This window comes from Artibeus jamaicensis, unplaced genomic scaffold (assembly GCF_021234435.1).
Source record: "Artibeus jamaicensis isolate MK-2021 breed Jamaican fruit bat unplaced genomic scaffold, CSHL_Jam_final contig_685, whole genome shotgun sequence".
Classification (NCBI taxonomy): Eukaryota; Metazoa; Chordata; class Mammalia; order Chiroptera; family Phyllostomidae; genus Artibeus; species Artibeus jamaicensis.
In genome coordinates this window covers 3,177,775-3,198,787 of record NW_026521924.1, presented here as the reverse complement: position 1 = coordinate 3,198,787, position 21,013 = coordinate 3,177,775, and the positions used below count along the sequence as shown (strand labels likewise).

The 21,013-nt window shown below is 38.3% G+C and overlaps 1 protein-coding gene across 7 annotated transcripts in view; it reads right to left on the bottom strand.

The window, feature by feature from the left end:
* TASP1 (taspase 1) overlaps positions 1-17,968 on the bottom strand; it is a 469,517-nt gene extending 451,549 nt beyond the window's left edge. For 4 of the 7 annotated variants that reach the window (XR_008392619.1, XM_053671050.1, XM_053671047.1 and 1 more), the window contains exons 1-3: positions 17,307-17,381; positions 5,200-5,415; positions 1,372-1,439 (exon numbers count right to left, since the gene is read on the bottom strand). Coding sequence is in view for 4 of the 7 variants with exons in the window: in XM_053671050.1 (XP_053527025.1) it covers positions 1,372-1,439; positions 5,200-5,344 (213 nt within the window). In the remaining 3 variants the exon portion in view is untranslated. Of the gene's footprint in view, positions 1-1,371; positions 1,440-5,199; positions 5,416-17,306; positions 17,382-17,910 lie in introns of those variants that run through there. The other 3 variants (XM_053671048.1, XM_053671051.1, XM_053671052.1) reach the window with 3 other exon arrangements.
* Positions 17,969-21,013: the final 3,045 nt, after the last annotated feature.

Below are 21,013 nucleotides of genomic sequence, written 5' to 3'. Positions count from 1 at the left end.
CATCACAAGGCAACTCAAATAGCCATAGACATTATATGAATTCAGTTTGGTTTAAATATCCTGACAATTCATACTTTATATAGATAATTAAATCTCAGGCTAAGTTTTCTTCCCACTGTTACTACTCTCCCCACCCCTAACTATAAAAAAGTAGTGACACCCAATCACAGATGCATTTCAGAATCCTTGGATGGAAACATGTATTTAACAAAAGCATTTTTGATACTATAATAGATTTTATAGTGAGATAAACAAATCACATTCTTTTGTAATATAAACTACAGAGTAAAGGTCTATAAAATCACCCTGATTCTCGCATACAACTTGACAGGAAGAAAGAGAAGGAAGGATGATTTCTAAAAATGAACTATTAAAGCTCCAAATTAGTCAATAAAGAGTAAGCTCAGAAAGAGAATTCTATTAAACTTTTAAGAAGTGCATTCATTGTATAAATTGAGGAGGGTGACTACATACTCCAAATGTATTAGGTTTCTAGGACTAGAGTAGTTCTATATAAACAAAACATTCTTTTCAGATAATGAAAACATTTCACACTTTGAAAAATAAGATAAAAAATATGAGTTTAGAGAACTTTAAACTCTATTATAAATTATTTTAAATGTCCCTATAATAAAATATTCTTATTTCTTTATTTATGGGATTTCATTCATAAGAAAAATTTGGATTTTTAATACAATCTTTCTTTTAAAAGTATTAAACACAAATCAAAGAAGCTGACTCAATTACATAATATATAATATCCAATTAACATTCTATTTAAATAAAAGTAAATGAAAGGTTTGCCTACAAGAGTATATAGTCAAGATCAAAATAAAAACAAACAATAGTTCTTCTGATTCCATTTTTGATTCCACATTAAGTACTCAACAATTTAACAAAACCTCAAAAACCAAAGAGAAAAAAAGCACAACTGAATACAAGGGCAAAGCTAACTTCAGGAATGACAATGAATTTCTATGATACAAACTACGTAATGAAAAACAGAAGGAAAACATACATGATAATCTCCTAAAGAAAAGCACCCATTTTCATTTGTTAGTTTTTTTCTTCCTTCACTGAAAGACACATTGATTGCTTTTGAGCTATTTCCTATAGAGCTCAATGCCTTTGCAAAGATTAAAAGATACATGATTATGTACCCATGATCCCAAAAATACAGACTTTAATCTGGGAAATATCTAAGCATGATTTGAAGATTAAAAAAAACACAAAGCAAAAAAAAGACCTCACAAATATGATCAAAATTATTTTATGGTCCAAGCTAGAAATCATCTTATAAATAAAACCTTAAAATTTAGAATTTCAAGGTAAAGCTGCTTTATGGTCAAAACTGAAGTGTTTGTATCATACCTTCTGACAAGCTCGTTTACATACATGTTTATATTCCTTGGCTTTGGATTCAGAATGATAACCTGCACCTGTAGTGGAACAAAACAACCAATTATTAGTATTCAATAAAATGTCAGGGACCTTGCTTATCGTATATAAATAGATCATGCAATCTGATGCTCCCCAGTGACAATAAAACTATTGTCTTAAATGTGTGGAGTTTTAAAAATCTAATAGTTTCTTTGTCCACCATATGCCTTTTTAATACCATGCCTTACCTTCTTTTTCAAAAGCTATTTTCCTGGAAGAGACACTAGAAATGGCACATATCCCCAAAGAAGCCTCACCAAAGCCACCTTTCCTGCTTTCGAAAAACCTCTCTCCAAAGTCAGGAGTTTTTTTGGTGTGGAGCTGGTAACACAGGCAGTCTTAGGGGAAAAGAGACCCTTCAAATTCTTCTCTGTTGACCTTCAGAAAGCACCTGCCATTTGGGAATCCAAAATTCTTAAAAGATCACAAAACTAGCTAGTTTCTTAAAATTCAGGGGTGTTAAACCCCACCTATCCACAACCACCACCAATATTACCACTCCTACCCAAACCTTTCCATCCTCTTACCTCCTGGAATTTAAGCTCAGGGTGTCTCTGAAACATCAGTGATTGTATATGCATGACTGCCTATTAGAAATTCTGTTGGTCCCTGGCTCTTAATCAACTACCCAGCAGCTTCCTCAAGAGAATGACTCTGAAATTTATTTCCCTAAACAGGTTAATACTTGCTTAGGTACAGATTTGAGAATATCTAAATGAGAAAGAAACCAAGAGTCCTTAAACTTATGTGATAGTTAGGCTTCTAATCAAAGTTTTAAACTCTATCCCACCCCACCCACCCCACCCCACCTTATCTCCACCCAAGCCCCAAAGCTGAATAGGAGAACAACAAAAGGAAGGCTAAGAAATACAAGAGCCTCATGGCTCCTCCTGTGAGGCTGAAGACTGACACAAACGAAACTCCCCTTTCCTAAGGCAAAGAAGCAACTGTCAAAGAAGCTGTGGTTAAGGGACTCAACAGCACAGGGAAGATGCCCAAGCAACAGGAATCCATAATACACCCAAATTCTAATCCTGTTTCTCAGGAGAACTTCCTAGAATCTGCTCCAATATTTAATAGGCCTCTATGGTTCTCTAATAGATCTGATTTCAGGTCTGTCACTTTGATCTCTAGCCCCAATCTTTCACCTTTCCCAAAGAATGGGACACTATTGCCAAGCAGATAATTTTAGTGTATGGGTAACAGCATTAATAGCACTAACATAAATCCTTCGATTAGAATTGGGAAAAAAGTCTCAACGTTTCTCCAGTAATTCCTCTATTTAGCAAGGGAAAGGTAGGCTTAAGCTCTATGCCACAGATATTCAACAGTCTCTAACTAAAAATTAATTACAATTTTTTTGCACTGGTTTAAAGTTATTTTTTCTTTATGCAAGTGATACTGGCATTCCATTTTAGTAAAGATAAGTGTCATTTTTAAAACTTTAAGATAACAAAGTGTTTCATTTCTTTCTTTCTTTCTTTTTTTTTTTTTTTTAAGAGAGAGAGGGGAAGGGAAGGAGAGAGGGAAAGAAACATCAGTGTGTGGTTGCCTCTCACATGGCCCCCACTGGGGACCTGGCAGCGCAACCCAGGCATGTGCCCTGACTGGGAATCAAACCACAACCCTTTGGTTCACAGCCTGTGCTCAATCCACTGAGCTACACTAGCCAGGGTGTGTTTCATTTCTTAACATTAGGTATGATAGGGAAACTCAAGAGTTGAAAGATCTTGGCCTTAGTTGATAGGCTTCAGTGACTGACACATGTGGAAAGCTGTTATTCCAGGAACTGGAATACATGACCACATGACTCCAGGAAGTTAACAAGCAATTCAACCTTTGTTGCCCGGGGGTCTGCAAGCAACAGAGAAGGTATCTGAGCCACAGTGTTCCAGCAAGGAAACTCCGTAGTGTAAAGAATTGCTGAACAAAATTTTAAAAAAGTACTAGGAAAATTCCCCCCACTGCAACTCTAACCTTTTTTCCAAACCCCTTACTACCCTTTCTTCTTATAAAAAAAATAGGCTTGAGATGAGATGTTAAGACAGTTTTTGAGGGTACATAACCTGTCATCTTCTCAGATTGCTGGCCATCTGAATAAAGTGCCCATAAAGATTTAATCCTTATCTCTGTTTATTGGTTATGATAGGGACAGGCAGCACAAACACCAACTCTTCTCGTGTCAGGCAAACAATAGAAGTAGTAGACAGATCTGGGGAAAATCTAGAATCTAAAGAATCTACTAGTCAAATGACTAAAATTTGGGTGAATCTCCTCTAGTATGAAAAAAATAAGCATTAAAATCTCTACAGTGAATGAGAAATTGAAATTCTGTCCCTTGGTTGTACAAGATACATACTTCCGCATAACCAATCATCCCATCTGAACTTCTAATAATTTAGCAGGGGAAGTCACCCTTAATGCACACATCCTGCCATAACTCAGATTTCCTCCAGTTACCAGCTGGCCCCCAGCACCAACTTTATCTGGGAGCCATTGCCATCAAGTTCGTATTTGAAAAAGGATGGATACCATCATGATAGTCACAGAAAACAGCACTTTTCCTAACTCATCAAAAGCTCTATCTTAATACTTGCTATAAATATCAGACTTCCTCATATAGTTTTCAAACACTCAAATAAAATAACTCACTGGGTACTATAAAAGATGTACCTTCAACATGGTGTACCAGAAAGAACACTGGCCTAGGAGTATGAAAGCAGGAGGTTCTAGTACCAGATTTATTACTATAAAATTAATTCATTTCTTTGTAAAATCATTAGAAAGAAAATGAAATTAAATGGGTTTTTTTTTTCCCATTCTTCTGGATTAGATTCTATAAGACCTCCCAAGATGTCTGATCTAAATACAGTCAAAGGTTAATGAACCAAGTAAGGCACCAGCTTGATAACAAACATTTTCCCATATCAAAGCTAATCTTGCTCCCATACTGCTTGGATGAATGAGGAAGCAAAAGGTGGACCCAGCCATTCCTTCTTCCTTCAGGAAAATCATAAACTTTAAAATCTGAATATCACACAGGCAAATAAAAATAACTAAAGAAAAAAAAAAGGCCTGCTGAAAAGACCTGGGCAGAGGTGCATAGCTCTGAACCCAAGAGCCTTCAAGGATGAGGAACCAAAAGCTTACACTTCACAGTAACCTGTCCTTGTGGTCCTCTCAAGCAGATAGATCAAGTAGATCACAGACTGATACAGGTGTATCACTAAGAGCACTAGACTGGAACTTAAGGGCCTACTTAAGGGTTTCTCAACCTGTCTCTAGCATAAACTAACCAAGTGCCTTAAGCCATTCAATCTCTCTGGTTTTAAGTTTCCCTCACATACTATATTAAGAAAGCAAACTAGTTCTAACACTGTGTAAATATACTCTAAGATAGCCATGGTCAAATATGGGGGTCAATAAAACTTTTTCAGCATCATTATTTTTAAAACTACAAACAAGAGTTTTTTAAAAGTACTTTGTGTGGTTTTAATACTATCTAAATACATCTATTATATAGGGTAAAAGTAAGTGACAGGGTAGAGGAGTGAAGAAGACATAGGGAGAGCTGTCATTATAAGATCTTCCTAGTGGGTACTAGGAGGCCTTCACTATACTGAAGTCAATCTCTCTTGATTCCAATTCCTCTCTGGTACTGTGTTCTTCCTGAGGTGAAATTCAATTCTCAGTGTACTTTAAGGCAAGAAAAAAAATCAACATTATTTTCATGTTCTGACTCAATCACTTAGAGTTTACCTGCATGCACCAACACAAAGCCCCCTCGCTTCTCTTTATGGGACTGCTTTGTTTCCAACTCTTTGGCTGTTATTTTAACAGCCGAAACCTGAGATGATCTGGACGGCAGCCCTTCTCCAGAACTCATCCCCTTCTCCATGGTCATTCTCCAAGTTTACCATCTTCTATTGGAAAAAGAGCATACTTCCATCCAAAAGTAATTGCAGAAGAATTACCCTAAAGGAAAACAGACAAAGATAATATGCATTCCTTTCCACTTGCACACACATAACTTATACAAATTAGTACAGAGATAACTTTCTAAAAAAAATTTAAATTATTTAACTGGGTAATACGAAGAATATAAAAAGGTTAGAATTTAAATCTCTGTCCACTGACAGTATTTGTCTAAAGTCATATATAAAAAAGATTATAAAAAGACTTCATACTGAGTCCAAAGATATTTTATCTTTCAATGTATCTACATTAAAGAAAAACTCAATATAAGTTAAATATTACTTTCTACTCCCTCCACACCAAATGGTAATAATCTGTGGGACATTTCTGAATCACAGGCAGTGCTGGCAATATCACCAAGCCTTGGTATAAAGCCTAGATTGCTGCTTACTTTTAAAAAAAGATTTTATTTATTTATTTTTAGAAAGAGTGGAAGGGAGGAAGAAAGAGAAGGAGAGCAACATGGATCAGTTGCCTCTGGCACACCCCCAACCGGGGACCTGGCCCACAACCCAGGCATATGCCCCGACAGGGAATCGAACCAGCGGCATTTCAGTTAGCAGGCCAGCACTAAATCCACTGAGCCATACCAGCCAAGGCTGCTGCTTACTTTTTATTCAGCTTTATTGAGACATAACTGACATGTAACATTATGTAAGTTTGAAGTGTACAATGTGACGATTTGACATTTATATATACTGCGAAATGATTACAATAAGGTTAGTTTACACATTCATCACCTCAAGTTAATTACAATTTTTTGGTGTCATGAAAACATGTGAGATCTATAGATTTCTGCTTAACAGAGCAACATATATACATTCACACTGTCTATAAAGAACCTCTTAAGAAAAACAGTCTAATGCGCCACAGCTCAACCGTAAAACACAAATGCTAGCAAAGTTATATAACTAAACCAAGAAATTAAAAATAACAGTTGTGCAATACCTGTTAATTTTTATGAAAGCATTATTTCCAAGTTTCTCAACAAATAATGAAACATAAAATTTAATAAAATAAATTACCAGCAACTTATATCACAAACTTTCTATTTTTCTCACAAGCTTACACGTGTCTAGCAATCTTGGCTTAATAACACTAACAATGGCAAAACACATTAAGAAAAAACACATCATTTAAAAACTCAAGAGCCCTGGCTGGTGTAGCTCAGTGGATTGAGCACAGGCCTGCGAACTACACGCTCGCGGTTCAATTCCCAGTCAGGGCACATGCCTGGGTTGCAGGCCGGTTCCCTGCAGGCCAGTTCCCAGCAGGGGATGCACAAAAGGCAACCATACATTGATGTTTCTCTCCCTCTCTCCTTCCCCTCTAAAGATAAATAAATAAAATCTAAAAAAAAAAAAACAAACCTCAACTCATATGTTTGAAGAAAATTTGAGAGTAAGGTGGTTGAAACTACTTAAACCTAGACTCGTACTGTTACATAAAATCTTTACCTTATTCTAAAGTGAGACATGGGGAGAACACAAGGCTTTTTTTCTAATATAAAACACCAATAGTAACATAAAGAGTGACAGGTACCTCTTCCAAAAAAGCAGTGTTACTCAAAATGTGGTCTGTATACCAGTGTTTGTTACCAGTCTGAAATAATTTATTAATACATCGATTGCTTTTTATGAATATTTTCAATCAACAATGTACAGCTTTGTATTTCTTTTCAATTTGTTTTACTTATACTGTTCTTTTAATTTAACAATTTTATCTGATAAACCTAATAAAACCTGATCTTTTATTTTTATCTTTCATTCACACGTCCATATTTCAGTTTTGTTTGGGTTTTGCTTTGGGTTTTTTTTTTATTGTGTTTGTTCAGTTCATGGTCACCAATCAACTGAAAATTTTTTTGAAGCTGGTCTTTTACACCAGAGATGGTCCGAAAAGCACTGAAATATATTTTAACTTCCTTTAATTCTTGGTTTAAAAAAGCCCATTTAATTTTTATTATATAACATTTATTTTAAAGGGCAAATGGTATATGCTGTTGTATTAAAATGTTTACATATATTCATAAACACAGGGAGAAGTTTTTTGATTACAAAAGAGTGCTGAGCTGATTAAATAAACAGTGAATTTAAATGCCAGTTTTTGTTTTTGTTTTGTGGTGGTGCCTGTCTTTCTAAGGATGGATTTTTTTCCAAAGACTTCACAAGGATCTGCATCAATTACCTTTTATAACTTTGATTATTTCTTTGAGAGAGGTTTCTATTTATTCATGTGTCAGTTGAATTTAAATGATTATGGTTCATCTGCCAACCTCTGCAGGCCATCACATAGGACCCAGCCATGAAATGAGCTTGGACCCACTAGTCTCCACAAAAATATGTTGAATAAAAACTCAGGCATTGGAAAATTAAGAGCTTCAGTTAAAATGAAAAACACATCCAATTAGTATGGGTTATTAAACTCCACGCTACTCTGTTTTCAGATGCATTATTAATAAATAAATTATAACATCATTTTATAATGAACAAAGCTTGCTGTAATACTTTTAAAAATACATATATGGCCCTGGCTGGTGTAGCTCAGTGGATTGAGCGCGGGCCTGTGAACCAGACAATCGCGGTTCGATTCCCAGTCAGGGCACATGCCTGGGTTGCAGACCAGTTCCCTGCAGGCCAGTTCCCTGCAGGCGACACACGAAAGGCAACCATACATTGATGTTTCTCTCCCTCTCTCCTTCCCTTCCCCTCTAAAGATAAATAAATAAAATATTTTTTAAAAAAAACATATATGAAGGATTTTAAAACACTGTTTCTCCAGTTGCCTTAAAAAACAAAATGCAGATGAATTAATATTATTTCTTGAGCAACCTACTATCCCTTGGAGACTATCTGAAATATATTTATCTTGCCATGTCATCTCAATGAACTCCTCCAAAAATGCTGGCCCCGAAGTTCTGCTGGACTGGAAAAAGAACTCAGGTAAACTCAAGTGCAGCTCTGGCCTCCAACTCGCAATGGTTACCAGAATATTTTTAGTTCAACTAAAAATGAAGCAACTTCTACTCCAACATCAGTTTTTGTTCAACTCAAAACCCATTAAAGGTATGACCTACCTAATAAATAAAGAGTTCCAACAAATGACTAAAAAAAATACAAAAAAGGCCTACTGGGCAAATCCCAGTTCACAGAAAAATTACACAACAGTTTAAACAGATCAAAAGATACTATATCTCACTCAAAAGAAAGATGCAAAGTAAAACACTCAAATACCACTTTTTTTAACTTGGATTGGCAAACATCCAAAAGTAAACTAACAAAAAACAGTAAAATAAAATTCATGTTTTGAGGATATGAGAAACAGGAATTCTCATACATTGCTAGTGGTAGCATAAAATAATACAACTCAACAACGCCAACTTCCAGCCAAGATGGAGGCGTAGGTGGAAACACTATACCTCCTCGCACAACCAAGTTTAAAGACAACAAAGATTTAGTAACAAAAATGCAACCAAAACAGACAGAAAATTGAACTATATGGAAGTCTGACAACAACGAACCATTCATCCCAACCAGTAAGAGGGGCAGAGTCAGCAGCTGGTGGAGACAAGTCACACAGGAAAAAGTGGCCGGACCAACCCAGGCGTGCAGGCAGCAGTTGGCAGATCCCAGGTGCGGGGTGGCAACGGGCAGATCCAGTGAAGTGCAAGGCAGCTTGCTGACCGTGGTCACACATTCACACACAGGTAAATCAGGTAAAAAAATGGACAGTGAGACAGACCACGCAATGCAGGGCCCCAGCAATGGGAAATAAAGCCTAAAAGTACCAATTGGAAAAACTTTCCGGGATCGAGGTGCCAGGAGAGGCTCCCAGGCTCACAGAGAGTTCACTGGAGAGACCCACAGGGTCCTGGAGGGTGCACAAGCCCACGCACCTGGAAACCAGCACCAGAAAGGGCCAATTTGCTTGTGAGAAGCCACAGAGGGGACTGAGGTCTGACAGAGAGAAGAGCAAATGCCACTGCCCCTCTCTGACCCCGCCCCCACACACAGCATCACAACCCAGCAACCTGGGTTGCCCCGCCCTGGTGAACACCTAAGGCTCCGCCCCTCATACCTAACAGGCTCAAACAGAACAAAACATTATGGCTCAAGAAGAACAGCTCAAAGCCCCAGAGCCAGTATTTCTAAGCGACCAAGAGATAGCCAACCTATGAGATGCACAGTTCAAAACACTGATGATCAGGATGCTCACAGAACTGGTTGATTTTAGTCACAAATTAGAGGAACAAATGAAGACTAAACTAATTGAAATGAAGGGAAATGCACAGGGAACCAATAGTGATGGGAAGGAAACTGGGAATAAAATCAATCGAGTGGACCAGAAGGAAGAAAAAAACTGCCAAACAGAAAAGAATGAAGAAACAAGAAGTCAAAAAAATGAGGAAAGGCTTAGGAACCTCCAGGACATCTTTAAACACTCCAACATCCGAAATATAGGGGTACAAGAAGGGGAAGAGGAAGAGCCAACAGGTGGAAAACTTATTTGAACAAATAATAAAGAACTTCCCCCAAACTGGCAAAGGTAATAGACTTCCAGGAAATCCAGGAAGCTCAGAGTCCGAAAGAATTTGGACCCAAGGAGGAACACACCAAGGCACATCATCATTACACTAGCCAAGATTAAAATGAAGGAGAGAATTCTAGAAGCAGCAAAAGATAAGGGGACAGTCACCTACAAAAAAGTTCCCATCAGACTGTCAGCTGATTTCTCAAAAGAGACCTTGCAGGCAAGAAGGGGCTGGAAAAAAGTATTCCAAGTCGTGAAATCCAAAGACCTACATCCAAGATTGCTCTATCCAGCAAAGCTTTCATTTAGAATGGAAGGGCAGATAAAGTGCTCCTCAGATAAGGACAAGTTTAAAAAGTTCACCATCACCAAGCCCTTATTATATGAAATGTTAAAGAGACTTATCTAAGAAAAAGAAGATAAAAAATATAAACAGTGAAAGGATAGCAAACTCACAGTTAGTAACAACCACACCTAAAACAAAAGCAAACTAAGAGGACAGCTAGATCAGGAGCAGAACCATAGAAATAGAGATCACATGGAGGGTTAGCAACAGGGGAGTGGGAGAAGAGGAGGGGAAAGGTACAGAGAATAAGTAGCATAGATGGTAGGTATAAAATAGACAGGGGGGAGGGCAAGAATAGTATGGGAAACAGAATTTAAAGAACTTGTGACACATGGACATAAACTAAAGGGGGGAGAAGGGTGGGGGAGGGTGTACAGGGTGGAGGGGAATGAAGGGGAAAATGGGACAATTGTAATGGCATAATCAATAAAATATATTTTTAATATATATATATATATTTAAAAAATGGCAACTGGCAAAATCAAACAAAATTTCAAACACACAGATAGTCTATAATAGGAAATCTATAAACCAAGAATATATCTGGATGAAACTGGTTAAAAAGCAGCCACTGGGCCTTGACTGGCGTGGCCTCAGTGGATTGAGCGCAGGCCTGCGAACCACACAGTCGCGGTTTGATTCCCAGTCAGGGCACATGCCTTGGCTGCAGGCCAGTTCCCAGCAGAGGAGGCGACCATACACTGATGTTTCTCTCTCCTTTCCTTCCCCTCTAAAGATAAATAAATAAAATCTTTAAAAAAAAAAAAGCAGCCACTGGAAAAATGAGAACGTTCTTAATATATAAATATGGAATGACAGATCGTGAAGATATTTTGTAAGTAAAAAACACATAATACAGAATTATATGCAGTACCATATTTGAGGGAGGGGAAAAATAATACATATAAATATATGTGCAAAGTACAAATCTGTAAAAAAATAGATTAGTAGTAGTCACCAATAGATATGGATAACTGATGAACAAAGGTGATATGGGAATTTTACTGTTCATTATTTTTGTACCTTGCAATTTTGAACAATCTCAGTGTATTACTTATAAATATAATTTATATATTTATGGGAACGCAAGGTAACTAGCCAAGTTCAAGTTCCAAAATAAGTCAAGTCTGTGAGATCCCATTTAAAAACTGCAGTAAGAGGGGAAATGCCATATTCTGAAACTTGTCAACACTATTCCTACCTAGGGAAGGAATAGACCAGCACTGTCAAATTCATTTTCACGGGGGGGGGGGCGGGCGCACATCATCCTCGTGGTTGCCTTTTAAGGGCTGAACATAATTTAAGGACTGTATAAACGTAATTACTCCTTAACTAGGAGCAAAGAGTTCTTCACTTGGCTCTTTGAATTCAGGCAACCTCAAGGCTGATGCGTCCCCCAGTGAAAATGAGTTTGACACCCCTGGAACAGACAAAACATGGCCAGTCAACAATACTGGCCCAAGAGGTCTTTTGTTTTTGTTTTTCTGGGGCCGTACAAACTACAGGTAATCCAAATTAAAAATAAATAAATCATAGTTTTTATCTCTACAGTTAACTAAAAAGTTAAAAATAAATCACGACCATAGATTAACATCAAATATCCCAGTGACACTTTTATCACATTTGTAGTCATTATTACAAATCACTATTTCAAACTGATGAAACATGTATCAATAGTCACCAAAAAAATGTCTAGCACTTCAGCTAAGCTTTGAGGTAACACTCAACACTAAATGAAAGGCAATGCATAAGCAATGTTACAGTTTCACAGAATAAAAATACAATTTTACAGATCCATTTTTATCATATCTTTATTTCTGAATATGTCTGAATACATTTTACAATTTCCTACCAGTGATAATTTAAAATTAATTTTATTATTTCTGAAACACACTGGCAATTTGTCTATCCTCTGCCATAGTTGCTTGAAAAATTAAACATAAAGTTAGCATATGACCCAGCAATTCCACTCCTAGGTAGAGACCCAAGAAAACTGAGAACATGTCCACACAAAAACTTGAACATGGACATTTAGAGCAGAATTATTCATAAGAGTCAAAAAGTGGAAACAACTCAAATGTCTATAAACTGGTCATGATTAAATATGATACATTCATACAAAGGAACATTAGTTAGCTATAAAAAGGAGTGGGGTATGATACATACTATGGCATAAATGAACCTTGAAACAATGACAGAAATCAGACACGAAAAGGCCACGTGTTGCATACTTTCATTTACATGAAATGTCTATGGCAGACAGATATAGACAGACAGAAATTAGATCAGTGGTTGCCTAGGACTGGAAGGATGGAGGGGAATTGGGGAGTAACTGCTAACAGGAGCAGGGGTTCCTTTGGGGGCAATAAAATGTTCCAAAATTGATGGTGGCAATGGTTGTAGCAATGTTTGCACAATTCTAAATGTAGTAAATACCACTGAATTATACACTTTAAGAGGGCAAATTACATGATAAATAAATTAGCTATTAATAAAGCTGTTTAGGAATTTTAAAAACTTCTTACATCCCATAAATTGTATCTTTACCCATAAGATATATTGTTTCCAATTTACCAAATCTAATGGGCTTCTTTTAATCCTCTGTTTGTAACCTTTGATTCTCTAGATCCCCTGTTCTCCTTGGCAGGCATTCCAATCTACTATCCTGGCTCTCCATGGCCCCTGTGACACCTCCCAACTTTGTCTTCTTACATGACTGGCAGACAGCCTGTCCATGGACCTATTCTCATGTCTCCTTCAGCAATCTTATCCACCACCAATCTTTCAAATTATACTCTCAGTAAATCAGATGATTCCTAACTCCTTATCTTCTTCTGTCCCTTAAACCCTAGCCACACTCTGGATAGCTCAACCTGGATCCTCCTGACTCTTAGCCTGCCCAAAACAAATTCTCCTTTTCCCAGAAATCTAATTGTTTCCACATTACTCCTTATTTTTCTTAATGGCACCATCCTTTTCTAACTCGCCTTAAAGTCATCTTCAACTGCACCCAGTTTGAAATCCTTGAGATTTCCCCCTCAAGCATTTAACTTCCTTTTCCTTACTGCCTTGACCTTATTCAGCTCACACACCTCTTCCCGTAAAGGTTACAAAAAGCATTTTAGTTTTTTCCCTCAAGTCCAGGTTATCATAAAACATCGATCCACAAAAACCTGCCAAATAAGTATCATAAGGACAACTCCAATACTGTAAAAACAAACAGCAAGACAAAAGACATGAGGAGACAATATATAAGAGGAAATATAAATGGATTCCAACATTAAGGAAAGAATATTCAAAGAAATATAAACGAAAATGAAATCTTCTTACTAGCACTGTATCTGCCACCAAAAACCGATACAACCATTTTTTTACAGTAACATGTTAGGATCAAGAGCCTTAAAATGTATCATTTGTATACATTATCTTTCCAGAGATACTCTATGCATGAACCAGTCTACACAAACACAAGTAACAGTATCACACAAACCTCTAAGGAAAACTGGGAGACTGAGGGGAAAGGGTTAGAGGGAAACTTGATTTTCTCCCAATAACCTTTTGTACTTGAACGTTTTGTGTTTTTTTTTTACTGGGTACTATACTACAAAGAGAATATTTAAATTAGCCATCTTTGAGACCACAATGAATGTAATTAACTTGATTATCAAGGCCAGAATAAAACATTCCTTTTGCTCCAGAGACTTTCATGGCACTGTTTTAAGGTCTAAATGGGGTCTAAATTTTCCCCCCAATTTCTCTCAAAAATCATTTTATTTTTCTATTGCATGTAATGACCTTTTTTTTTTTCCCTTTAAACCATTTAGAAAACTACCACAGGTCCTGTTTGCCCACATGTGGAAAGACGAAGATTTACTTGGACTTTTAGAAGGAATTGAAGGAGGAAGTTGTATAATCCATCCCTCTTACAGAAGGCTAAGCTATAGCAACTGTTGAATCAGGAAACACTTGGTTGCTCTTAACATCATGACACTAAAGGTGCAATGCCCCATTAAGTGAATTCCAAACCATATTTCTTTTACAAAAAAAAAAATTGATTTATTTTTAGAGGGAGGGAAAAGGAGGGGGAAGAAAAGAAAGTAAGAGAAACATGGATTGGTTGCCTGTCCTATGCTCCCAACCTGGGACAGTGCTGGCAACCCAAGCATGTGCCCTGACCAGGAATTGATCCTGCGGCCTTTCACTTTGGGGGACAACGCCCAACCTATTGAGACATGCCAGTCAGGGAGGTTTTGGGGTTTTTTAATCCTCACCAGAAGACATGCTTATTGGTTTTAGAGAGGGAAAGGGAGTAAGACAGATGGGGAGTGAGATGTGTATGCAAGAGAGAAACATCAACTGGTTGCCCCTTGTATGCATCCCAACAAGCACCAAAGCCACAACCTAACTAAGTATGAACCCTGACTGGAATGGAACCTGTGATCTTTAGGCTTACGGGACCACACTTTAACCAACTGAGCCACATCTGACAAGGCCAAAACATACTATTTTGTACTTATTTCATCTTGGACCAGTAGTTCTGTTGGAGATAGTACATAAAGAACTCTTGAGACTGTGCTGCTATTGCTGGCCAGTGCTGGCATCCTGGTTGCCAGGCAACACCTTTAACACTTACGTTGTAGCAGCCAGGAATAAGCGGCCAGAAGGGAAATAAAGGCAGGGGCCTTGCCATGGCAACCAAATAAAGAATTTAATACAAGAGGCTAAAATCGAAGGAAGATGCACCTCACCCATGATCCAGTAAGACTACCAAGCATTCCAAACAAGATGGTGCAGGGTGGAAGCCCTTGGAAGTGCGTGTGTATCATCTCCACTAGTTTGGAAAAGGAAAACCTTGAGACTGTGTATTTATTCCGAGGCCTGGAAGGAGAGGGGTCTACAGTGCTCAGAGAAAATGCCCATGAAACAACTTTGGTTAACTGCCTGCCCCGTCACACATGTAGAATGGACAAGTAGAGGCTGGAGCAAGATAAGAATTCGGGGAGTAACAGACCCCCACCTATACCTATGTTTTGGTAGTCACGACTGGGGGGGGGGGGGGCATGGGTAAACCTGGCACTACTCTTACCTGTCCGTGTGTAACATCTTCACCCCCACCTTGCTCTCTTCTCTCGACTAGTGGCTCTCTGCCCACAGGGCAGTGCCAGGGAGGGCCTCTGGCCACCTGACTTCTGCCCACCCTGTTTTTGCCACCCCTGCTCTTGCCACCCTTGCTTTTGCTCTCCCATTAGAATTTAGCACTAATAAACTTTGTGTGCACACTAAGCTCACTGATATGCAATTCTTTACTCTGTTGGTAAGAAGAACCAGGGTTTCTCTAGTAACATTTCAAGGACACCATTCAAGAAAGAGAAAACAAACTCCACAAAATGGAGAAAAAGGAAAAAAATATTGCAAATCATATATCTAATAAGGAAGTTATCTGGACTATGTAAAGACCTCACAACTTTAAAATAAAATTTTAAAAATTAAATTTAAAAATGGGCAAAGGAATTAAATGGGCATTTCTCCAAAAATGCAAAAGGCCAGTAACCACAGAAAAAGATGCTCAACATTATCAGCCATCAGGAAAATGCAAGTCAAAAAAACAATGACATACCATTTCACAACCAACAGTACAGCAATAATCAAAAAGACAAGTATTAACAAGAATATAGAGAAATCTGAATCCTCTTAGCCTGCTGGTTCAGGTCACTTTTGAAAACATTCGGCAGTTCTTCAAAAAGTTAAGAGTTACTACATGACCCAAAAATTCCACTCCTAGGTATACACCCCACTGAACTGAAAACATATGTCCACATAAAAGCTTGTTCATGGATGTTTATGGCAAAATTATTATTAATAATAGACAAAAGTGGAAACTCAGATGTCTATTACCAAAATGTGGCATATCCATATAATGGGATAATACTGAGCCATAAAAAGGAATGGAGTGATACTACATAACACAACATGAATTAACCTTGGAAACATTAAGCTAAGTGAAAGAAGCCAGACACAAAAGGGCACATATTATGTGGTTCCACATAATAGATTCCACACAAAAAAAAGATTAGTGTTTCCCAGGGACTGAAGAAGCAAGAGCACAGGGGATTTAATGGGGAATGACTATAATGGATACAAAGTTTCTTTTGAAGGTGATAAAAAAAGTTCTGTAATTACATAGTGAAGTGTGAACTTTGTGAATATACTAAAAACAAAACAATTCCACAATTTAAAATAATGGATTTTATTGTATGTAAACTGTATCTCGGGAAAGAAAAAAGAAACCTAGCCACATAATGAGTGCAATGTACAAAAACTATGCTAATTTTTAGTTAACAGTCCTCCCTAGGAATTAATTTAGAAGATTGATTCCAGGACCTTCTCCAATAGCAAAAACCAAGGACGCTCAAGTCCCTTACAATGTACTATTTTTTTCAAAGATTTTCAATCTGTGGTTGTTGAATCTGCATACAGAATCCGTGGATATGTATGAACTTTAATTATATCTTATACACATACACTATGCCCATAAGTAGAATAAGAATAGACTATGAAAAATTACAAAATATCAAATCCAGGGCTGGTGAGGCTCAGTGTATTGAGCTGGCCTACAGGCCAAAAGGCTGTGGGTTGGATTCCCAGTCAGGGCACATGCCTGGTTTGCATGACAGATCCCACTGCAGGCCTGGGAGAGGCAACAATTGATGTTTCTCTCATACACTGATGTTTCTCTCCCTCTCTTTCTCCCTTTCCCCTCTAAAACTAAATAAATAAAACGGTTTTTTCAAAAAAACAAAAGATGAAAAAACCAGGTTACTGGAACTATAGTTGGTCTCTTAAAATACTTCTGCATTTCCCAGATATTCTTTAATAAGCATGCACCGCTTCTTAGAAGTGGGGTGTGGGGGAAGCTTTATTTAAAACAAACTGAAAACGAAGTTATTAAACTCCTGAGTGTATATATTCCTTATCTTAATAGTCAACGATTTCAGTCACATGGTCCCCAAAATACCTTTTATTCCCCTCCCCTACAGAGGCCAAACTGAATTCCCTCCTTCCGGAAACAGGATGCCCTCTATTTCCAGGGCACCTCCGGCTTCGGTTTCCCAACCTCCACGACAACTGCTGCTCCTTCTCGGTCCTTTCCTCCTCCTCTTCCTCCGCGTGGGGAGTAAATGCTAAAGTCCTGCGGCATTCTAACCAGGCCTTTATTACGCGTGGGGCTCTTTGGCCCCAACCCGCCACACGCAGGACTAGGGCGTACACCCTCCGGTCTCTGCGAGCCTCAAACTTGGAGAAACCCGCAGCCGAAGACTGCAAAGTGGGTGAAGGACAGCGAGGACTCCCCCAACACACAAACAGTCCCTTTCCTGCCGAGGGAATGTGGTCGCCAAACTGGAGCCAAGACTGGGAAGGCGGCCGGGGAGGGCCCCACGCGCGGAGGACGGAACGAGGGACGTCCGGGATCCGCTCTTTCGCCACCGCCCCAGGGAAGGGACATCCTGCGCACCGCCCCCTCCCGGCCCTGGTCAGTAAGTCCCAAAGACCGCAGGGCGCCCAAACAGAGGAAGCGACGCGGCTGCGGCGCGGAGAGCGTGAGAAACAAGGACACTCACCCGCGTCAGCCCCGAGCCCTTACAGCACCGGAAGTAGTCACCGGCCCGTTGCCAGGGTGAGGAAGCAGGGTGACGTCCTGCCCTACTATTAGCATTGAGTGTTACCACGTGGCCGGAAGCCTAAGTTCATGCGCAGCGCTGACTCCGCCCTCTGCTCCAGAGCCTTTTACTTGGCCAAAGAGGTGCGGAGGGGACTCTGCTTGAAAGCCTTGTTCTGAACTGTGCAGGCGCTATTATCATATCGTCCCGCCCAGCTCCTTGGGTGAGCCAGAAGATGTGACAGCATCTGATCCTAGTGGTTGACCGACTAGCAAAGTGATAGGAAACAAGATTAAAGTAGCCACCAGTTATTGAGCTGCCACCTAAAAGCTTAATTTCATTAAAACCTTGCAGGCCCCTTATACAGTAGGGGAAAAGGGTTCTTCCTGGATTGCATCTGGGAGGTGTGTTTGGCGCGCGGGGGCGGGGAGCCTTGCCCTAGGGAGAATGAAAGTGTGGATGGCCTTTTATAATCTATCACCTAAAACCAAGACCCAGTAATAATGTAATCCCTTTATTGTTTCCTAGTAACTATGAACAAGAATCCTTTACCATAAAACCACCTTTAAACCTGCCTTTAAGAAACAGATTTAAAGGAATAAAGCCGTAGTTCTCCGAGTATTGTCCCCAGAACGGAGCTTAGTATCACTTGGGCTCCTACTAGAAATTTAAATTATTAGGTCTCACTTCATACTTAACTAAATCAAAAACTTTGGGTTTGGTACTCAACAGCATATGTTAACAAGCCCTCCAAGTGATTATCGGGTGCCTAAATTTTAAGAACTAGAGGGACTTTCTTTTTGGCCTACTTGTAGAGGTGGGATTTATATATATATAAATTGTATGGGAATGATTTTTCAACTGCTATTAGTTTCAAATTCATTTTAATTACTTTTGTATTGTGTAATGTATTTTTCTGTTAATATTCTTTCTTCTCTATGGATCAAAGTAAAATGGTAGAAAACAATATGAAGTTTCCTCAAAACTTATAAATAGGTCTGCCATATAATCCAACAATTCTGATTCTGGGTATACACTGAAAAGAAATGAAAACAGGATTTCAATGAGATATATGCATTCCTCTGTTTGTCACAGCATTATTCACAATAGCCAATATATGGAATCTACAAATGTCTGTCAGTGTATGAGTACATTTTTTTAAATATGGTACATAGACAATGGGGTATTATCCAGCCTTGAGACTGTGGCATTTCCTTCCATTCATGACAACATGGATGGACCCTGAACACATACTAAGGTAAGTCAGACAGGAAAAGGCAGAACTGTATGGTATTACTTATATGTAGAATCTAAAAAAGTTAGATCTATAAAAACAGAGTGAAATAGCTAGCAGTAACCAGGGGGTAAGGGAAATATTAATAAAAGTGATGATGTTCAAGGGTACAAATTTGTAACTAGTAGTAAATAAGCCAATGCAAAGAGAGCTAATGCATAGTATAATGTATATAGACAATAATATTATACTATAATTATGAAATAGGATAAATAGTACAGTCTCTCAATTAGATAAGGTACTCCCTACCCTTCCCCAAAATTACTTGTTTCTTCTTAAAAAAAAAGAAAACCTTGAGCAATTTTTAAAACCTTGAGCAAGATAAAGCAAATTACTTGACTTTCCTTTCAAGCTCTGATGACAACAAACACATTGTCTTCTGAACCCTGACAAAGACTAGCAAGGTTGTAGGAAGCCAAGTCACCATCTCTGCTTTTATCCTTGAAGGCTGTCTGTCCATCCATCTGTCTGCCAGTATCTGGCCAGCTCTATCATCAATCCTGATTCATAGGACAATATAAATGTGTTTCCTGAGCAGCAAATTGTCCTAACCATTTGTGGTTGTTTAATTTAGCATCTTTGTCCACATTTGCCTACCTTATTTTAATATGTAACAATCCCTCACTCTCTCATAAACTTGTTGTGAAAAATTAAATGAAATTTACTGAATTAAACCACTGTCAGGTGCTCAATCGCCTCTCGCTGACCACTTTGTTGTATGGTTTTTTAGCAGCTTTATTGAGATACACTTAATATATTTTTAAAAACACATATTTAATGTATACATTTTGCTCAGTTTGGACATATGTATACCCCTTTTATACTGTCCTCACAATTAAGGCAATAAAAATATCCATTGGCTCCAAAAGATTCCTTGTGTCCCTTTGTTGTTTTTTGGGGGGCGTGGAGATGGGTAAGAAAACGTAACATGAGATCTACCTTCACGAGTTCTATCTTTTCAACAAGCTTTTAAGTACACAACATCGTATTGTTATCTATAGACCCTAGGTTGTATGGCAGATCTCCGAAACTTCATTTTGTATAACTATACCTTAGACCCACTGAACAACGCTTCCCCATCTCCCCTTCACCACCATTCTATTCTCTGATTCTGTGAGTTTAATTAATTTGATACCTTATATAACTGGAATCATTCAGTATTTGTCCTTCTATGACTGGCTTATTTCACTTAATATAATGTCCTCTCTTATCACATAGAGCAGGATTTCCTTTTTTTAAGTCTGAAAAATATTCTCTTGTGTATATATACCACATTTTCTTTTTCCAGTGGATAACTGCATTGTTTCCATAACTTGGCTATTGTGAATACTGCTACAATGAACGTGGAAATGAGGCTATTTCTTCCAGATCGAGATTTTAATACTTTCAGATAACTATTCAGGAATGAGATTGCTGGATTGTCTCATCCGGATTCTAATCACCACTGATTCATTCCCTGCTTTATCTCTGTCAACAGCGCATAGCTCCTGCTAATCCTCTATAATTTATTCCTATTTACTTTGACCATTAACTATCTCTCCTTCAGGGTCAACTCCACAAGTACAGGGACTGCAAAAGGAAAAAAAATGTATTGACATTCAACATAGAGTACAGATTGATGGCTCTGCAAAGTGAACATGCTATAGGATTACTCAGACCAAGTCAAAGAAATCAGGACCTTTCCCCTGGTTTTCAAAGTTTCTGTAAAAACCTGTGAACTCTAGGAACTCTATTATGAGTACACTATGAACTCTAGTATGTTCATCAATA